The 13443-nt window shown below is 35.0% G+C and overlaps 2 protein-coding genes across 4 annotated transcripts in view; one reads left to right on the top strand and one right to left on the bottom strand.

Annotated features, from left to right (window-relative positions):
- Positions 1-13443, top strand: part of LOC112054810 (protein MTSS 2) — a 173065-nt gene that overhangs the window by 122110 nt on the left and 37512 nt on the right. The window lies entirely within an intron of this gene.
- LOC112054812 (phenoloxidase-activating enzyme) lies at positions 554-13407 on the bottom strand. The gene is made up of 6 exons (XM_024094714.2): positions 13250-13407; positions 11565-11648; positions 10754-10886; positions 2525-2724; positions 1667-1824; positions 554-1016 (listed from the first exon to the last, which is right to left on the bottom strand). The coding sequence occupies exons 1-6, from the start codon at positions 13314-13316 to the stop codon at positions 753-755; spliced, it is 906 nt and encodes a 301-aa protein (XP_023950482.2). The 5' UTR covers positions 13317-13407; the 3' UTR covers positions 554-752.

Genomic DNA, 13443 nt, shown 5'->3' with positions numbered 1-13443 from the left:
AGAGGTCATATCCACTGGGCTATCACGCCTCATCCTCATTTTTAATTTTACGGTAGATAAAATCCGTTCGATGCGATCCATCGATGCACCACGTCATACAGAGTGATTTCCTGGGTCCTGGAACTTACCGCATTTGATATATAGCATAAGTGTCTAATGTACCTAAAAATACAATGCCAACTTCAAAATTTTCAACTTCACCGTCAACCTTCGTCGTCTACGACTATATGTTGTTAGTAATTGCTATTTAGCAATTAACCCTATTTATAGTGAATTCTAAAAACCTATTTTTCTTATCGTTGGAAAATTGTTTATATTTTTTTCTTTTGTTGGAATAACTGAAAAATACTTGAGTGTACACACCTGCAGTTTTGACTGTACAGTCAATTTGTCCGTGTGTGGTGTCCATCAGTTTTAACTGTACATACAGTTTTTTCTAATGCTTTTGATTGAAATTTCATTTGTTGCACGGGTTTCAATAACCCGTGCAACAAATGAAATTTTTATTAAAACTTCATAACTTTAGTGTCAGTGTTACAATGAAACAAAAAAATTGTTTTATATATTTTTTTTATTTATAATATTAATATAAGATTTTCATTGCATTTCATAAATGGGTACTATCACAATTTAAACGACATCTAAGGCCTGTATTATATTAGACGTTACTCAATTCAAAGTGAAACATTATAGTTGCTTGAACTTCAAGTTCGATGTTAAGGAACGTCTTATACAGACTTAAAAGTAGTGATTTAGGATGAAATAACACTTTGTATCCAAGGCAAATACGAGTAAACTCTAGTGTAGACGCTAGGGACACCCTCTCTGCCGCAAGGAACCGGCCCAAAGCTCACAATTCCCTCTAACGTATATCGTCCGTTCTGTTCAGACATGAGAGGACCACCACCATCGCCTCTGCAGGAGTCGCGACCCTTCTCGCCGCCCGCGCAAATGTGGCTTTCTCCAATTTTTGATGACAGTTTGTTTAATTTTGTCTCATAAATTCCTTGACATGTCTGAAACGAGAATTATTATTTAGAAATTTTTACAAAGAAGAAAGTTTGTCGTTCATTTGCTATCGAAGAGGCAACAAGTGCCAAGTGATTGCGATTGAAGTGTGATATGTCTATATTGTATTGATGTATTGATGTATAATACAAAGTGATAGCAGAGGTTTACGATACGTTTGTTAGTCCTTCACGTCGCAACTACTGAATCGATTTAGCTGAAATGGAGTTAGATTACACCCAGCGGCGTACTTCATATATGCAATAATGACTACTTATCCTGTGGATTCATTACAAACCTTTATTTTAGTCGGAATTTTCCATTTTGTACAATTTATGCCTACAGTGCATAACTACCCTAGTTAAAAACCGTGTGCTCGCCACTTGAAAAATCCATGGCTCCATCCAAATCCACAGCGAGGCATTAAATAACATTGACATTTTATACGTTTTTTTTTAAATTAATTTTTTTTCGTTAAATAATCATCACGTGGATTAAACCTCAAATTTCTTCTAAGTGAACTTTAAGCAGTAGTATTACAAATTAGGTCTACTTTACTTTGAAGAAATTTGAGGTTTCAAACTTAATCCACGTTTATAAATATGGCTGACAGAGTACTGATAATAAATTATTATTTTTAAGAAAGTAAGCACTCTACCTTCAAGGGCACATAAGGCAGTTCTACGTAATGTTTGACGACATCGTCCTCTTGAGTGCTGCTGGGACCACTGCCCCAGCCAGCGTTGATCAGTCGCAATCCCTTAGGTGGTGACACTGTTATGTCCGATGTTGGGAGGCAGATTGGGCGAATGAATTCTGAAATATTCATTATGACTATTATATTCGCGTTCCCTTTCAACAAACGAAAAAAAACTGTTAGAAGTGGCCTGCGTAGTTATTTAGATTTGTAGTCACCCCATTCTGTAAACTTCAACCAAATCTCTCAGAAAATCAATATGAAAGAGGTCGCTGCTCAATTGAATGTGTTATTCACCTTATTGAAACCAATTGAACTCGACAAAATATTGGAATAGATGAAAGAAGAGTTGTTTGGTAAGCAAATTACTTCATTAGCAAGACCTCATTATATTACTTTGATCGATTTTTGATACTGATATACATACTACAGACAGAAATATATATATTTTTAACTAGTCTTACTTTCGATTATACAACTTTGTATTGTCGACATGTATTTGAGATCAATTTGCTCGGCCCAGTATCATGACCCTTTAGTATTAGCAGTATCTAGTTTTGAAAAATCTATATTGGAATCTGTTCGAAGGTTTGATCATCAATTTACTCTTACTTATAGAAGTATATGGAGCTTTGACCACCGCTTTTACAGTGTGGTTTAGTGGGCTTAGTTTATTACGTGATAATGTAAAATTACTTAACAACGACTATCAGATGTTAATTATAACAGCTTAACGTGCTCTTCGAGGCACGGGTGTGTTACGCCACCAACTTCCAAACTCCAATTTGAAGTTTTGATAATAATATCAATTTCGTTTACCATTAAAAGGTACCCTTTCAGCGAGTTTAATGATAGCAATGTCATGCCCGTGGAAATTTGGCCTTGTGAACTCTGAATGCGCTGTGACAGATCGTATGGGGATGGTGATGGCGCCATTGTTGCAAACCTTCTTGCCGTCGACGTTGAGGCAATCCGGGCCCGAGTGCGTTTTGTTAAATTCACCCAGGCGAACATTTTTCCTGAAACACGTCATTATTACGTTATTCATCATCAACCCATATTCGGCTAACTTATGTTGAACACGAGTTTCTTTTCAGAATGAGAGAGGTCAGGCCAATACCACACTAGCCCAATGCGGATTGGCAGACTGTACAGTGTACACCCGTAGAGAAAAAAAAAATTAGAAGAAGAAGAAGAAGAAAAATTTTATTTGGCAAAACACAAAAAAGGAAAACATGACACATAAATACAAATAGAAAAATATTAAATATTACTACCAAATTTTTGTGAGTTGCCCCAGCTATCTGAACTAGTTAGAAACTGTATCTCAGAAAGCTGGAACTTCCCTACTATATATACAATCCAATCCTATAAATATTATCATAAAATTATGCCCTTGTACGTTAGTATTTGTGTGTGTGCAATTGTGTGTGTGTGTGTGTAATTATGTGTGTGTGATTATGTGTGTGTGTGATTGTGTGTGTGTGTGTATGTGTGTTTGCGGGTGTGTGTATGTGATTTATGATTTTACATTTACATAACTATACACTACAATGATGATGCTAGCAGTCAGCCTCTTGATATATCTATAGTCCTATATATTATGTAGATGGTTTGATAAAGCGATTCAGATTATCTTAGAATTTGGAGTAATTCTTCTGTTTGCTCATAAGAGCGGGTCTGCAACCATTTTGTTAAACAAGTTTTACACTGTTTGATGGTAAGAGGATAGATGTTAATGATTCTGTTTAACTTGTTATAAATTCTGGAGCTAGAAATATAGAAATGCCTCCGAGCAACTTGTGTTCTGTGTTTGGTAGCGTGACATACTATGTCAAATCTTCTTTTGTTTAGATTATTATGAAAAGCTAGTGTTGAGTGTTTTCGTAAAACAGTCTGAAGAATATAAAGTTGACGAACTGTAAGCACATTACAATCCTTGTATAACTCTTGAGTAGAATATCTGTAGGGCTTGTGAGTCATGACTTTTAAGATGGCCCTTTGGGTTCTCTCGATACGCAACATAGATGTCTTAGAGCTACCCCCCCAAACAGTGATACAGTAACCAAGTATGGATTGCGCAAGAGCATAGTAAACGGTTAAAAGTGTAGATTTGTCAGCAGAAGTTCTCAGCTTACGGAAAATATGGATCAGTTTTCTAGCTTTTGCAGTAATGTTACAAATGTGTAAGTTCCAAGATAAAGTACTATCAATCTGTACACCTAGGTATTTTATGTCATGAACATATTCGACAGCTGGGCAGGAACAAGAACTGGGATTTTCAATTGGATTCTTACAGCTATGAATTTTGATATTTAAATTTTGAGATTGAGGTAGTGTACGAGAAGAAGTATGGAACGCTAGAAATTTAGTTTTCCCAGTATTTAAACTTAAGACATTTGTCGACAGCCAATTAGACACCTGTCGTAGGGCCTTTTCTGTGTTCGTCAAGGCATCCTCCCAGGTATCACCCGTTAACAATAGGACTGTGTCGTCAGCATATGACACAATTTTACCTTTCGAAATGGGTAAAAGACATAGATTGTTCATGTAGATAAGAAACAGGGTAGGGCCTAGGATGCTGCCCTGTGGTACACCAAAGGTCAGGTTAACTTCATCACTGAGGTGGTTACTTATCTTAACTTGTTGAGTGCGGTTAGTCAAGTAATCGGTAAAAATTTGTAATGCAATGCCCCTGATACCGAGAGAGTCCAATTTATCCACAAGAATAGGGATCGAGACCGTGTCAAATGCTTTGGATAAGTCTAAAAATACCCCTATGCATTTTAGTTTGTTATCTATAGCTTTTGTGATAGTTTCAGTTAGTTGAAGGACGGCGTCTTCTGTAGACGTTCCTTTCCTGAAACCAAATTGATTGGGAGCCAAGAGGTTTTTGGATTCCAAATACATTACTAATCTTCTATTTAGAGCACTTTCCATAATTTTAGATAAAGCTGGTAGTATTGATATAGGTCTATAATTATTGACACAGTCTCTATCTCCGCCCTTGTGGATCGGAATTATTAAAGCTTTTTTGAAAACCTTAGGGAAGGTACCAGAGGAGAAAGATAGGTTGCAAATATGAGTCATTAGAGGAGCTATTATTGATACATTTGCTTTGATTACTCTAACAGGCATACCATCCCAACCAACCGAAACATTATTCTTAAGACTGTTTATAATATTTTCTATTTCCTTTTCATCAACAGGAATTAGTCCAAAGGAATTTAAAGGTCCAGCTTGTGGAGGCCGGTGATATTTAGTATAATTTGTTTTTTGGTAAATATATGAGGCAAGGTGGCTACCAACTCCTGCAAAATGCTCGTTAACAAGGTTTAGTGATTTATTGGGGTCTTGATCCAAAGTAAGTAGTTCCGTTGCAGTAGGAGTTTTCAAACTGATGTTGGCGACCTTTTTTATGACTTCCCAAGTAGCTTTCATGTTATTCTTCGCTTTATCAAATTCCATTTTTTCATAGTTAATCTTTACTTTTTTTAATATATTATTGCAAAAATTCCTATATCGATTATATGTTATTTTAAGTATTGCATTATGTGGTGCAGATTTGAGTTTTTTATGTAGGCGGTCACGATTTCTAATGCATCGTAAAAGTCCCGGGGTGATCCAGGGTTTTAGTATTATTCTTTTACGTGAAACTTTAATTGACTTTGTATTAGCCTTAATGATTGTGATCAAAGAATTCACTAGTAGTAGAGTAGCAGTATTTGCATTCGTAGCAGCAAGGACCTCAGAAAAATCAGTCGCTGCTATGTCTTTATCAACGGCTGCGTAGTTTGTGTTAGTGCTAAAGTTTAATAGAGATTGTTTTTGAGTAGTCATATCGGTTGAAAATATTACAGGAGAGTGATCAGTAACCGATGGATTTAAAACCAATGTTACAGATTTGTGCACACTTTTTACAAATACATGGTCAATGCAGTTTTTATCATGTGTAGGAAAGAAATGAGTAGATAAGAGACCATGTGAATATAAGAAATTTAGATAGTCTTGTGAGCGACTGTCTAAATTTTCTGGCGAAATATTTAAATTGATATCGCCCAGTATTACAGTGGATTTATATTGATTCCGCGAGTTTAAAATGGTGTCTAGGCTGTCACAGAATCTATCAATTTGTTTAAAAGACGGAGACCGATATATTGCTATTAAGTACAGTTTATTATTTTCCAAAGAACAAATAATGGAGCTAGCGTCGAGAAGATCAGGATATAGAATGGTGTGCTGCAACTCTTTTTTAATGTATAATATTACACCGTCATTTCGATTTATGATGTTTTTAGAGCAGTAAGATATGTAGCCAGATATTATAGGGATTTGATCAATATATTGGAGCCAACACTCCGTTAGTGCTATAATATCTAAGTCGATATTAAGGCGCTTTAACAAAACCATAAATCCGTCAAAATTGCAATTTATACTGCAAATATTCATATGAAGCATATTAACATTATTTTTGCGTTTAAAAATGAGATCCTGACTTTTTTCGGTTTCGCACTGATAGGAATTTGTATTGCCTAATAATTGGAGATCATTGTTAATCTTAAGCCAACTATCCATCGTCAGAGTTAATGAAATAATATTGGAGTCTTTTGGTTGGACAGCTTTGGAAGCATGAAATTGTCATGGTTGGCAAAATGGAGTCAAGGCAATAAAATATATAGATTTTCAAAATTATAATGTGTATTGTACCGTGAGGCAAGATATTCTGTATCCGGATTTTTTTTGTTATAATATTATGGTGTAGAAAGATTAGGACCCGAAAAGGTGTATATGTAAATGAGAGTAGATATGTAGGATATGAATGAGTAACAATTAGTGATGTGAGTTGATGTGTACATGAGGTATGTGTGTTAATTATAATAGTCTTATAATTAAATACAATAAAGTTTAAGAAGTTTACAAAAACAGAGTAATTTTGTAAAAAAATCTTAATGTTTTATCTTAAGTGTAAACAAGGATACTAGTCGTTCTACAATTCATGAAGAAAAATAACAATTAAAACAATTTGATGAAAAACATAAACAATAAAACCTGTTGTAACCAGGTAAGGCGTGTTAGATAAAATACGAGTAAGTATTATATTTACAGTTAGATATGGTATAATATAATTATAAACCGCACATATTTTCAACATGCCATCCGTTAACTGACAGTCTACCTCTAGTATACAAGTATGGGAGTTGTCTATTTAAGATTAAAATAAATATATATATATATATATATTTATGATAGGATAAACAGTACCGATTTTTTTTTTTTTGTATCTTTAATCAATTGTTCAAGTAATCTTACATTGAATTGCATATTGTATGCTGCTTAGCTAAATACCTATTTAGTTAAATGAATAATAATTCTTGTTTTAACTTATCCAACATAAATACACAATAAAAGTAATACAAAAACAAAACCTCTAAAATCTTAAATATATAGGTAGGTACTAAATAAGTCAGAGGCATGTGATAACAAATAATATTTTTGTCAGTATTAAGACCATTTATACCTAGTGATTATTTCAATATTATAAACTATAGTGACTAGCAAACTGAGAGAAAGCTATGAAACACGTGGCCTGGAAGCTATGAGATGAGTCCATTAGCATTATTAGTTAGGTAATTATAAAAACACGGCCAAAAAAATATCGTGAATACAAACGTCAGACCAAGCCCGAAAGGGCTCGAACCCAAATGTTATATACGTACCTACCTATGTTCTATAACGAAAATTAACATGAATAGCACACACTATAGTTTATATATTAAAAATGTTTTTTAAATGACAAATAGTAGGAGCAATGTTTTTAACTGTGGTAGAAAGCAGTTGAAATCAAAACAACTTTTCATAATTATCAAATGAGTTTGAAAAGCTGTAATAATAATAATAAATAATAATTAAAATACCGTAACCAAAATGACATATACCTAACTCGATTTAGTTGTGGTGAGCAAAAGTAAGTACCTACGTATTGAATAATTTTCCATTTTTAACCGACTTCAAAAAGGAGGAGGTTCTCAATTCGGTCGGTATTTTTTTTTTTTTTTTTTTTATGTATGTACACCGATTACTCAAAGACGCGTGGACCGATTTCAAAAATTCTTTTTTTGTTTGAAACGGTATAGTCCCCATTTGGTCCCATTGCCATCATGACAAGATCTGATGATGGAATCCTGGAGAAATTGAGGAGAACTTTCGAAAATTATATGGGTGTCTAGTGTGTTCGTGAACTTTTCCATTTAGTGCCTTTAAGAAATACAAAATTATGAAGGTTTAAAATCGATCTGATGATGGAGTCATAAAACAGACGAGGGAACTCCTTGGCGATTTACAGCAGTTACCTTGTGTTTGGGCTTGATTAATTTGTCTTAATGAGAACTTTCCACATAAATAGGTTGTGACTGTCATTTAGGGGTTTGGTGATGAAGACCAAGGACAATTAAGGGAACTCCTTAACAGTTAACAGTAACTACCTTGTGTTTGGCCTTGATTAATTCGTATTGCTGAGAACTTTCTACCTAGATGACTTGTGTCTGTTATTAGGGGTCTGATGATGAAGACCAAAGTCAATGAAGGGAACCCCTTGACGGTTTACGGTAGCTACCTTGTGCTTGGGCTTGATTAATTTGTATTGCTGAGAATTTTGTACCAAGATGGGTTGTGACTGTCACTAGGGGTCTGATGTATTCGTTTGAGATGAAATTTTACACTAAAAATTTAAAAATAATAAAAATTTTAATAAAAAAAATACAACCGACTTCAAAACCTAAAAACGTACCCACTAAACTAAAAAGCGAAAAATAACATCATAATATGTTCTACCTGCTGATCAGTATGAAGTCGGTGCTTAGCCGGTGTTGTCTTAATTTAAGCCATTTCTGACAGGACCACATGAAACAACATTGTCTGCAAAATCTAAATCTATAAGATATGCTCACATGGCTTGAATTAATACATCACCGGCTTAGCACCGCCTTCATACTGATCAGCAGGTAGAACATATTATGATGTTATTTTTCGCTTTTTAGTTTAGTGGGTACGTTTTTAGGTTTTGAAGTCGGTTGTATTTTTTTTATTAAAATTTTTATTATGTGATTAAGTATCGAATAATTAGTACAATTCAATTACAACAGAACTTAATGAGTAGGTACAATATTACAGTGCCAAAGTACAACCAGGTTTCTTATATAACAGGCATCAGGTCACCACTAGTCTATTGAGGTCCTCCTGACATTCTACTTTGATTTGCGGAGAGCCTTCTTTTTTTCGGAGGAATACATTTCCATGCGCCGTCCAACAAAATAGATAGTTATGAGTTTTTGCATAGTCACGTGATAGATAGTAAATTTTTTTCGTCTTGCGAGTGAGACCTTCCGAAATATATATCCGACGAGGAGGTCCCTCAAAATTTAAGTTTTTTGTGTTAAGTTTATCACCGGTTTTTTGTTTATTAATTTTTTTATAGTTTTCAATGACTTCGTCTTTCGTAGACACAGTACTGAATTCCACCATAATAGGTTTCAGTCCACCAGAAAGGGTCTTCGGTCTATAGATGTTCTTTATATCGCGATTGTCAATTTTTACAGACAAAGAACTGGATAGTTCTATGACCATATTTTGTAAATCATATCGAGTCTCTTTCTGTTTCAACTGTGGGATGTTTCTAATTTCAATTGTCGAATTTAATGACTTTTTTTCAAATGCTTCTAATTTGGTTTCTAAGATATCGATGCGGGATATGTGTTCTTTTCTTTCCAACTCATACTTAGTTAATAATGATTTCATATCGTCATACCCACTTGATAGGTATTCTATGGTTTTAAATAGTTCGGAGTTTTGATTTTTGATTGAATTTATAGCATCCTGTATCGAAGCCAATTTCTTATCTTGTTCAGCGGTGAAAGATGAGAACATTATTCGCATCTCCGCCAACATTCCGCGGGAGACACTTTCATCCTTACCTTCGAACTTTCTTTTGTTACGTACAATGGTACGGTCCAGTCCCGTGCTCTTATTTAAAATGGGTTCCGAATCGAAGTGTTGCAGTGACGCGCCACTGCAGTCGATGTGTGTGGCGGAACTGGGATCCATATTAATGTAAAACTTCGTTTTTAAAAAACTTCACTTTCAATTGGCACGCACAGTCACGACGAGAACAAATAATGTGCAAATGTAATGAATTAGTGGTATTCAACTACACGGGGAACATTTTTTGGAACAAAACTAGTCTCCCTGCTACAAAGTATTTAGAACATTACGAATAGGTACACTTATCTTGATGTTTGTTAAAGAATGCACGCGTAACGCGTGTGCACTCGAACGCCGCGCGGGGGGAAGAGTTAAGAAAATTCTCAGATAGGTATGCAGGTTTTCTCACGATGTTTTTCTTTTAATGTGTAATTAAGAAATGAAATGTTACACATGTGATATTTCATTTCTTGAAATGCAAATAACTGAAAAGTTTGCGGTGCAATAGGTGGACCGGATTCGAACTGCGCCTTCCGAATCTAACGCAGATGTCATGTCTATTGGGCCATCACGGCTATTAGGTTATTCAATGCAAGCAGGCGCCCTGCGGTTGCACCCTTGTAGTTCCCGTTCCCGTGGGTATATGGGGATAAAATATTGCCGATGACACTCACATATAACGTGGCTTTCTATTGTGGTGAAAAACTTTTACAAATCAGACCGATATCTAGTAATCCCTGGATATACTACCTACTATATACCAGTATTACCCTCAACAAAAAAACAAACTGGAGCGAGCTCGGCTGGCTGGAGTGACACCAGCGGGGACCAACGCACAACGGCCAACCCCTAGTGGCCAAGTGCGGAAAAGGCCCAGAAGAAAAGAAGAGAGAAGAAGAAGACCCCAACAATGTTACAAATTTCTAATACAATAACTGTCGATAACGATTGCTTTTGGGTAAGAGCAACAAACGCACCTTGACTATCACCTCACCACTATATAAAATTTTGATTTAATTATAGAAACCGTTATTTAAAACGTTTTTTTACCTACAAATAAAATATACTTACGGGGCGTGATACAGACATTGGGCAGCAGTGAGCACGTATTGAGAGCTTATTAAAACTCCCGTACATGTGATCCTGCCGGCATTGTGCTCTATGAGCGCTAGCCAAGGGAACTGATTCAACGCCGCATTCCCGCCTGAAACCACGGTTTTAATAATTTAACTACCATAATGTCATTATTTTAAATCTTTAAAATAATAATGAAAAAAGAAATGTTCAATGATTTTTCTGTAAATTAATCAATTTATTGTTAAATTTAAACCAAACATTATTTCAATTAGTTCCAAATAGGAAATTCTTCCCATTTTCTATGTGATTATAATTATTTTAGTACATAGAAGATGGTAAGAATTAGGATGGTCGTTTCCTATGTTTTCTATCTGGTTGCTGAAAAGTAACTGATCGTTTTAATGTTGTTCATAGTAAATAGGCCTAATATGAGCTAAAAAAGAACTACTAAAAAGCTTAAAATAAAAATAATGTTTTTTTTTCTTAAGTTAGTAAGCACATCTATAGCAAAGTTGAGTTTTACTGGCCGTTTTCAATAACCTATCTATCCGCCATTTCGCTCACTAAATTTAAGAAAATCTATCTTTCTGTTCTTATCTGCTTTTCGATAACCTACTGAGAGATAGTTTTACTATGTAAAGTTAGTTTGACTGTTACTGATAATCGAGGATAGCTATCTATCCGTAATCTTGTGTAAGTTATTGAAAACGCCCGTTAGTCAGGTCAGGTTAAATACTTGCTACTTAGCCCTGAGTCCTGATTAAGTAAAACAAACGGGATTCACGTGTATAGTACTTGTACTTACTTATTTCTCTATGGTCATCGGCTTGATCCAGTCCACAGCACTCTGTTGTTGGATCAGGAAGACTATCAGATCGTCCACATGTATCTGTAACATAAGTACATAGAAGTATAATTTAAACTCAGAAGCGTAGACTATTAATATATGGCAATAAGCTGGATTCGGATAGATCTGGTTGGATTAGTCCCAGCTAGTCATCACTCTTCGCATATACTCATGCAGCTATGTTGTAATGTCGTATCAAAAAATGGCAGTTGTTTCAAATCATTTATTTTGCTACGCCTTACACGTATTACCCTATATTTATATCCCTACTCTACACTACTCTACGCCTACCCTACTCCTTGACTCTTAAACGTTTGTATGGGAAATAGAAAAGGGTTGTTTTATGGTTTTCCCGGCAATTATTCTAATTTTTCTCATCTTTTAAATCTTCCCTATATCTCCACGAACATTTCAAGACCAAGATATGATAAATTCGATCAGCCGTTCTCGAATTTTAGCGAGACTAACGAACAGCAATTCATTTATATATATATATATATATATTCAGGTTTAGGTTTATTATTCAGGTTCTCATATCGTTAGACTATTTTTATTTCTTACTAACCCGGGCTACAGATCTTCAGTTTAATTGTACAGTTTTATTAATTCGAAAAAACTGTACCTACAGTTAAAACTGACGGACCACTACACATGGACGATTTAACTGAACAGTTCGTCTGTACAGTTCAAACTGTAGGTGTGTAGTACGCATAAGGGTCGCGCATAAAGATAACAATTATGTGTTATTATAATTAATTAAATATTTATAGAAAAAATATATTCTATGCTGACGTTTACCAAATCACATTATCCTGTTACCTGGGGACGTGTATGCATATTTATGTTTTAAAGAGATTACTCATGTATTATTTATTGTAATTGGTGTTGACTTAATTACAATAACAATCGAGCAATGGCTGCGCTGTCAATAAATTGACCTGACGATGACCGCATCGAGTAACCGGTTTCTCATCTAATGGCAATTGTTTTGAATGTCGTCTTAAGTGGTTTATAATACGAAGGAGCGATAAGAGGTCCTGCAACAACATAGTACCTATGCATAAACTTGGTGGTCCCGGTTCTATACTATGAAGAAACATCAACAAGGCATTAATTTCTTTTGCTTGAACTAAGCATATGTAGCTTTATAGACTAGCCAACTTAACCTAATCTAAGCCGGTCTGGTTTCACAGGGTATCCGATTTTAGTGTATTTTAGCGTATAGATTTTTACATGGGTTAATGGAAACTCTGTTGATCATTTGTAGTATAAGATAACATATTTTTAAACTTGGACGTAACCTACCACAGACCTTCAAATTCTTGCCTGCGTATGTAGGCAGCATTTGATCTTTGGACAACTTTTAACCATACAAAAAAAATATTCCAAGCATTAAATTAAAGCGAGCTAAGAAACTGAGTGTGGACCGGAATCACGAGTGCCACACAATTATTTTGCCAAAGGATGGAGACAAAGAGCTGACTGCATACTTTCGTCTTAGAAGCACTTGAAGAAGGAACGAAACGCTCGAAAACTAAACCAAAAAAAAAACAACAAATATTTTACAATATTTGTTTTTTTTTTTTTTGGTGTGGAAATCTATGCTAACCTATTAATTTACCAATATAAAATGGTTCACTTACCTCCGAATACGGCACAGAGACCCGAGAACAGAACTATAACAATCAGGTGGCTCGCAACAGGTGTCATTTTCTCGTCCGTACGTGACGGAACGTTTTCTTAGACTAGCTCTTAGCATACATAGCTATTCAGTTTTTATATTGCTCGAAAAAAAATAGTCGATCGATTTGTTCGGTGTATGTCTTGGTCGTAAGAA

This window comes from Bicyclus anynana, chromosome 2, assembly GCF_947172395.1.
Source record: "Bicyclus anynana chromosome 2, ilBicAnyn1.1, whole genome shotgun sequence".
NCBI classification, from domain to species: Eukaryota; Metazoa; Arthropoda; class Insecta; order Lepidoptera; family Nymphalidae; genus Bicyclus; species Bicyclus anynana.
This window is presented reverse-complemented; position numbering and strand designations above follow the sequence as displayed.

Excerpts from the sequence above, each read along its gene's own strand:
- LOC112054812 (XM_024094714.2), bottom strand. The coding sequence starts at position 13,316 with ATGACACCTGTTGCGAGCCACCTGATTGTTATAGTTCTGTTCTCGGGT. Across the intron at positions 11,649-13,249 it reads TCTCTGTGCCGTATTCGGAG|ATACATGTGGACGATCTGAT; the intron begins GTAAGTGAACCA and ends CTTATGTTACAG. Across the intron at positions 2,725-10,753 it reads CAATGTCTGTATCACGCCCC|GAAAAATGTTCGCCTGGGTG; the intron begins GTAAGTATATTT and ends GACGTGTTTCAG.